The sequence below is a fragment of the Engystomops pustulosus genome, unplaced genomic scaffold (assembly GCF_040894005.1).
Source record: "Engystomops pustulosus unplaced genomic scaffold, aEngPut4.maternal MAT_SCAFFOLD_133, whole genome shotgun sequence".
Lineage (NCBI taxonomy): Eukaryota > Metazoa > Chordata > Amphibia > Anura > Leptodactylidae > Engystomops > Engystomops pustulosus.
The window spans coordinates 104,328-112,243 of record NW_027285014.1 but is presented as its reverse complement, the minus strand read 5'-3'; the positions used below and the strand labels follow the sequence as shown (position 1 = coordinate 112,243).

Sequence of the window (7,916 nt, the reverse complement as noted above, 5' to 3'; positions counted from 1 at the left end):
CATTTATAGAATCCTGTCATTTATAGGGTCCTGTCATTTATAAGGTCCTGTCATTTATAGGGTCCTGTCATCTATAGGGTCCTGTCATTTATAAGGTCCTGTCATTTATAGGGTCCTGTCATTTATAGGGTCCTGTCAATTATAGGGTCCTGTCAATTATAAGGTTGTCATTTATAGGGTCCTGTCATTTATAGGGTCCTGTCATCTATAAAGTCCTGTCATCTATAGGGTTTTGTCATTTATAAGGTTCTGTCATTTATAAGGTCCTGTCATTTATAGGGTCCTGTCATTTCTAAGGTCCTGTCATTTATAAGGTCCTGTCATTTATAGGGTCCTGTCATTTATAGGGTCCTGTCATCTATAAAGTCCTGTCATCTATAGGGTCCTGTCATTTATAAGGTCCTGTCATTTATAAGGTCCTGTCATTTATAGGGTCCTGTCATTTATAAGGTCCTGTATCAGGGTCTGTCAGAGACAAACAGGTCGCATGGGTAAGAATATGGAACGTGAGGTGTTTAGTATTTATTATGAAGCCATAACTAACCTACACTGATTATCTAATCTTCTTATACAGAGCAGCGACATCCAAGGGACCGAACTGTCACTGATCTGATCGCTTGGCACTGACCATTTCCCGGGCTGATGACAGCTGCCTCCTGATTGGTTGATCCTGCCTGCTCGCAGTAGTGAGGCCTGTATGCGTCGTCATGGTAACGTCTGTGGAGGACGTCCGGGGCTGCGTCACCACGTTCAGTCTTACGTGCGGGTTCCCGCGGAGCTGCTGCTGTGGAGAAGTGCGGGGCTCGGGCCGGTGTCTGCCGCTTCCTCTCACCTCCAGGATGTCCGCACACCGCCTCCTCCGTGCCGGGCCCGGGCTCAGCCTGCCCGAGAGGTGAGTACACGAGCCGGGAGACCAGAGAGGGCGCGGGCTGCTGCGGGAGGAAGGCCGCTACCAGGCCCGGGCACACAGCAACACAGAGGGCCCAATCCACCCCTGCACCACAGAGACCCCCCCCCCCCATCCCCTGCACCACAGAGACCCCCCCCCATCCCCTGCACCACAGAGACCCCCCCCCCATCCCCTGCACCACAGAGACCCCCCTCCCCCCCATCCCCTGCACCACAGAGACCCCCCCCATCCCCTGCACCACAGAGACCCCCCCCCCCATCCCCTGCACCACAGAGACCCCCCCCCCCCATCCCCTGCACCACAGAGACCCCCCTCCCCCCCATCCCCTGCACCACAGAGACCCCCCCCATCCCCTGCACCACAGAGACCCCCCCCATCCCCTGCACCACAGAGACCCCCCCCATCCCCTGCACCACAGAGACCCCCCCCATCCCCTGCACCACAGAGACCCCCCCCCCATCCCCTGCACCACAGAGACCCCCCCCCCCCCCCATCCCCTGCACCACAGAGACCCCCCCCCCCATCCCCTGCACCACAGAGACCCCCCCCCCCATCCCCTGCACCACGGAGACCCCCCCCCCATCCCCTGCACCACGGAGACCCCCCCCCATCCCCTGCACCACGGAGACCCCCCCCCATCCCCTGCACCACGGAGACCCCCCCCCCATCCCCTGCACCACAGAGACCCCCCCCCCATCCCCTGCACCACGGAGACCCCCCCCCCCCATCCCCTGCACCACGGAGACCCCCCCCCCCCATCCCCTGCACCACAGAGACCCCCCCCCCATCCCCTGCACCACAGAGACCCCCCCCCCCATCCCCTGCACCACAGAGACCCCCCCCCCCCATCCCCTGCACCACAGAGACCCCCCCCCCCATCCCCTGCACCACAGAGACCCCCCCCCCCCATCCCCTGCACCACAGAGACCCCCCCCCCCATCCCCTGCACCACAGAGACCCCCCTCCCCCCCATCCCCTGCACCACAGAGACCCCCCCCATCCCCTGCACCACAGAGACCCCCCCCCATCCCCTGCACCACAGAGACCCCCCCCCCCATCCCCTGCACCACAGAGACCCCCCTCCCCCCCATCCCCTGCACCACAGAGACCCCCCCCATCCCCTGCACCACAGAGACCCCCCCCATCCCCTGCACCACAGAGACCCCCCCCATCCCCTGCACCACAGAGACCCCCCCCATCCCCTGCACCACAGAGACCCCCCCCATCCCCTGCACCACAGAGACCCCCCCCATCCCCTGCACCACAGAGACCCCCCCCCCCATCCCCTGCACCACAGAGACCCCCCCCCCCCCCATCCCCTGCACCACAGAGACCCCCCCCCCCATCCCCTGCACCACAGAGACCCCCCCCCCATCCCCTGCACCACGGAGACCCCCCCCCCATCCCCTGCACCACGGAGACCCCCCCCCCATCCCCTGCACCACGGAGACCCCCCCCCATCCCCTGCACCACGGAGACCCCCCCCCATCCCCTGCACCACAGAGACCCCCCCCCCATCCCCTGCACCACGGAGACCCCCCCCCCCCCATCCCCTGCACCACGGAGACCCCCCCCCCCCATCCCCTGCACCACGGAGACCCCCCCCCCCCATCCCCTGCACCACAGAGACCCCCCCCCCCATCCCCTGCACCACAGAGACCCCCCCCCCCCATCCCCTGCACCACAGAGACCCCCCCCCCCATCCCCTGCACCACAGAGACCCCCCCCCCCATCCCCTGCACCACGGAGACCCCCCCCCCCATCCCCTGCACCACGGAGGACCCCCCCCCCCCATCCCCTGCACCACAGAGACCCCCCCCCCCATCCCCTGCACCACAGAGACCCCCCCCCCCATCCCCTGCACCACAGAGACCCCCCCCCATCCCCTGCACCACAGAGACCCCCCCCCATCCCCTGCACCACAGAGACCCCCCCCCCCATCCCCTGCACCACAGAGACCCCCCCCCCCATCCCCTGCACCACAGAGACCCCCCCCCATCCCCTGCACCACAGAGACCCCCCCATCCCCTGCACCACAGAGACCCCCCCATCCCCTGCACCACAGAGACCCCCCCCCCCCCCATCCCCTGCACCACAGAGACCCCCCCCCCCCATCCCCTGCACCACAGAGACCCCATCCCCTGCACCACGGAGACCCCCCCCCCCCCCATCCATCCCCTGCACCACAGAGACCCCCCCCCCATCCCCTGCACCACAGAGACCCCCCCCCCCATCCCCTGCACCACAGAGACCCCCCCCCCCATCCCCTGCACCACGGAGACCCCCCCCCCCATCCCCTGCACCACAGAGACCCCCCCCCCATCCCCTGCACCACAGAGACCCCCCCCCCCATCCCCTGCACCACAGAGACCCCCCCCCCCATCCCCTGCACCACAGAGACCCCCCCCCCCCATCCCCTGCACCACAGAGACCCCCCCATCCCCTGCACCACAGAGACCCCCCCATCCCCTGCACCACAGAGACCCCCCCCCCCTCCCACATCCGCTGCACCACCTCTTGGTCTGGGGTTTGTATACTTTGTATGGATGTGATGTTTTTAGTAGCCTCGTGCTGATGTTTGTTTTCTTTCCTCAGGGCGTGAGATTTCCTTGGGTGTTTGCTTCTGCAGACATCATCCTCACAGCTAGAATGTTCCTTCTGAACGCCCCCCCTCTGGCAGCTTTTCAGACACAGTGGACACCCTTTGGATGTACCGCTCCTTGCAGAGTACCCACATCCCTTCCCCAGTCTGCACAGATATCCGCAGATGTTGAAGGTGCTATAGACAGTCCGCAGGGGGATGAGTCTTCTCTGACCGTGGACATTGAATATGATGAGATTATGCAGGACCAAAACAGGGATCTTCATATCGACAGAGGATTGCGATCCAGCCCTGTCCTGCAGGAGACCACCAGAGTGCAGGCTTCGCTCATCGTCCCGCCGCAGTTCATAGATGTTGAAGAGGAGGGCTCAGATCAGGAACACCTCAATCTGGACTCGGACAGCGATGAAGCTATAGAGAGAGGCATTGAAGAAGCCATCCAGGAATATTTGAAGAACAAGGTCAAGGATGACCCCTTGCGGTGCACACCAAAAAAAGAAAGCATCCCAAAAACTGCCAATGTTAAAGCCACTCGGAGCAATGCCCCAGCCAAGAAGTCTCCTGTGAAGATGGTGGGGGTCCCCAAAGTGACTTCACAGAGATCGCCCCGCTGCTCATCACCCGACAGTGTGGAGAGCGACGACTCATTTGAAAAAAGTATCTCGCAGGATATAGAGCAGTATCTGATTGAGAAGAAGCTGCAGAACAATGGGAGCACCAGTCAGAAAACTGGGCCCAGACTAAAACTGACACCCATCAGATCAATAGATAAACCAAGCCCCAAGCTAAAGGGAGCGGCAGTAAAGAGCACCGCAGAAAGTTCTGCTCAATGTGCCGACCTCTCATACTCCAGCAGCGATGAGGGCATTGAGGAAGCCATTCAGATGTATCAGATGGAGAGAAGCCGAGTACAGGAGAGCCCTGGAGGTGCTCCTGGGTCCTCGCTGGAGAAAGCGGCAAACATCAGTCACTGCCAGGTGGGTAAATCTGTCCCTGAACCCAAGAAGACCTCAACAGACCACAGAAAAAGAAAACTGCCCAATGCCAAAGCTGCTGCCTCTACAGACTCGACAAGCAAGAGGGCCTGTGATGGAGCTGAATGGAATCTAGAATGTAAGTCCCAAACAGCGGCAGAACTTATGTGTGCAGAAGCTATACTGGACATCTCCAAGGCAATATTGCCCTCACAACTTCAAACTACTGTTTTGCAAGACAAGCCAGCTCTGCCTCTTCCTCCATGTGTCATCGATAGCCCAGTTGACAGTGATGACAGCATAGAGCAGGAGATAAGAAGGTATTTAGTCCAGAAAGCCCAGACTGGTGGTGATGACAGCATAGAGCAGGAGATAAGAAGGTATTTAGTCCAGAAAGCCCAGACTGGTGGTCTCTGCAAACCTGCAGCAAAACTGACACCTAAACAAACAAGGTCTGACACTTTAAAACAGAAGCCTTTGACTAATACAAAGAATTGTGTTAGCACAATTAAAGACAAAAGTAGTGACCAGAAAGAGGCACTTAAAGCCTCTCCCAGGAAAGCGGTAGATCCTGTGCATGGCTGCTCAGTGAACTCTGAATTGACCATTGCTCAATATTCTGCAGGCAAGACTATTGAGACTTGTGATGACTCTTCCAAGCCACACAGCGAAGCTGAGGATGCCAAGCAACACATTATCCAGGCCATGGAAAGTCTGGAGTCCTCAGCAAGAGTAAGTGGAAGCAAGTGGAAAATGTACATGCAAGTAAGAAGTAACAACAGCGGAGATAAGAGCAGCTCCTTAGACAGTGATGAAGACTTGGACTCTGCTATAAAAGATCTACTGCGGTCCAAAAGAAAGTGCAAAAAAAGACCTAAAGATGGCAGACCGCAGTGTAAGAAGAAGGTCCGCTTTGGGGAACTCCTAGCTAAACCAATAGAAACTGTGAGCATCATAGAGCAGAAGGACTGCACTCCCAAACCACTTGTCAAAAGTTGCCTTGTCATATCTAATGATCCAATAAAGAATTCCTGCAAGACACCAATGACAGACTTGAACCTGCAAGAAGGAAAAGCAGTTTCTTGGGAAAACCCAGAACCATCACCTGTAAGCAGACGGGTCGAGTCTGAACCATCGTGTGCCTCCAAATCTGTGATAAGTCGTGCCTTATCTATTACCCAAAAGAACAGCTCGGTGAACAGCAATGACAGCATAGAGCAAGAAATAAGGAAATTCCTTGCCGAGAGAGCGCAGAAGGCTGCAGAGTTATCCACAGCACACCGGATAGCCGCATTCTCTGCGACCGCTCCGACCTGCACCACCAGCAGTCCTGCAACTGTAAGGAAGGAGTCTGCGGTGTTATCAAGTTCTGTGACTGAAACCATTCTCCAGAAAGTGCGTGAGAAAGATCGCGCCAATGTGCAGGTAACACAACCCGCCATCATACAGCAGCTGTACAGTTATAACGAAAACCTGGCTCCAGTGGCAAGGGTGCAGCACCCTGCAGGTATAGCCATGAACACCACCCCAGTTCACAGCGTCATTGTCAAGAGAGAGTCCATTGTGGATCCAAACAGGAGGCCAGCCGAAATACCTTTCCCTGCTGCTTCTGACAGAGTCCTAGTGAAAACGGGTGTGAACAGTGCACAGAGGAGCGTCCCCGTCACCGGAAACTTTGTGGCAGGACTTCAGTACATTTCAGGAACTGAACAGCAACTCCTATTAAGCATGGGGAAGGCGGGGACCTCCCATTTGGCCACTGATTTCTACAGACCAGCAGGAACCATCACACCGCTGGGAACTTGTCAGGCCATGCAGGAAAAGACTTTGATTTTAGAACAGCCGAAAGTTGTACAAGCCCCTTCGTTCTCACTGGGCGCCCCAATGGTTCGCCCTGCTCTATATGTTGTAACCACCAAGGTGATGCAAGAGACTTCTGCCTTGTGTCTCCCCATTAACGCAGCCACCTATGACACTGCTCTGAACTTAATGAGTATCCAGTACTGTCCCAGTCAGGTAGCATCTCCCACAACAGCATGCATTGCCCCCTTCACCTTTCAGCAAACACAAAACGGAGAGACCAAGGTCCTAACACCGGCAGGAGGGATCCCCAAACTTCTAACCAAAGCAAGAGCCAGCGAGGCAACACCAGTTGTGCTAGACGGAGATGGCATGTACCCCAATGTCTCAGAGAGGGCAGCAGCGGATCTAGAGGCAGGTGCTAGTGTGCTGCAGAGAGATGAGGTGTAAGGACTATAGTCTGCTCTAGATCTATATAGATACCCCCCCCCCCCCCCCCCATCATCACTGAACCCACGTACTTCTGTAAGTAGTTGGGATTGGTCCATGTTCACCTGGTTTCCACTTTCTACATATATATGAAAGATGCCTATATTTTTCATTACTAATTATTGAGTTTTTAACTGTTCTGTTCCATGGAGGTACATAGCCGGTGAAATTGGGGGAACTGCATCCCCCCCGGTTATTCTCTGGAGCATTGGCCGAGCACATTTCCTTAACCCCTTTGCATTCATTATGCAAAGTATAGACTGTCCTGCAATGCAAACTAGATGCAGTTTCCTAGTGCAGCAGAGCTCAGCTACATCTAAGAAGTAGTGATGGTGCAGTGATACACTATAGAGGCAGTAGGGACACTCCAATGGTGGGTGCTGGTAATCTACAGGGTAAGCCTACATTCACACACGTATATGGGGGATGTATGTACGGCCGATATATGTCCCCCATACACTTCTATGGGCTCACGGCGTGGTACGGTGCAGCACACATGTCCAATCTTTTCCCGTATTACGGCGCCGTTGCCCATATGTTCCTATTGAGAGGGGTGGGGGTGAGTAGCGCTCTCCCCCTCCTCTCCCCACGCTGCAGTGTGCATGTAGCCTAACGGTGTCTGCCGGCTGCATGTCCCCTCTCATAGGTCTTAGGAATCCTCTCAACATTCCAAAAGATCAAGTAGTGACATTTGGTAAAATGTTTTTTGGGTAAGCGCTTTTACATTGAGCATCTTGTAGATTTTGGCACTTGAAGGATTTATTTGCACTCCTCGTTTTGTAATACAATATTTTTTAACTTTCTGGTAATGTTATAGCTGCTTCTCTGTTTGTTTCCTGTTATGGCGATGTCCTGCGGGGGTCTTCAGCTTCATGTCTCTATTTTGTAAATGATGTAAAAACTCTTTTACTTGAAGAAGAAAGCAGACCCCAAACCACGAGCCGCGCTGAGAGTCCTGGAGATTGTGCTGCTTTTATTTAAACGTCTTATTCAGCGTTAGAGTTCTGTGTTTTACATAAAGTTGCATTTTCTTGGATTTCTTTTGTTGTACTGCTCTTAATAATAATTCTTTATATAGCGCCTGCAGATTACACAGCGCTGCACAAAGCATGAGAAATTACATATAATATCACTTTTTATA

The 7,916-nt window shown here is 55.8% G+C and overlaps 1 protein-coding gene across 2 annotated transcripts; it reads left to right on the top strand.

The window, feature by feature from the left end:
* Positions 1-682: 682 nt before the first annotated feature.
* Positions 683-7,650, top strand: PPP1R26 (protein phosphatase 1 regulatory subunit 26). 2 transcript variants are annotated; one of them, XM_072131753.1, is made up of 3 exons: positions 683-892; positions 3,506-4,806; positions 4,867-7,650. In XM_072131753.1, exons 1-3 carry the CDS (start codon positions 698-700, stop codon positions 6,734-6,736), a joined length of 3,366 nt encoding a protein of 1,121 aa, XP_071987854.1. In that variant the 5' UTR covers positions 683-697; the 3' UTR covers positions 6,737-7,650. The 2 variants fall into 2 exon arrangements, with proteins under 2 accessions (XP_071987854.1, XP_071987853.1); XM_072131752.1 differs by having other exon boundaries at positions 3,506-7,650.
* Positions 7,651-7,916: the final 266 nt, after the last annotated feature.

Excerpts from the sequence above, each read along its gene's own strand:
- PPP1R26 (XM_072131752.1), top strand. The coding sequence starts at position 698 with ATGCGTCGTCATGGTAACGTCTGTGGAGGACGTCCGGGGCTGCGTCAC. Across the intron at positions 893-3,505 it reads GGGCTCAGCCTGCCCGAGAG|GGCGTGAGATTTCCTTGGGT; the intron begins GTGAGTACACGA and ends TTCTTTCCTCAG.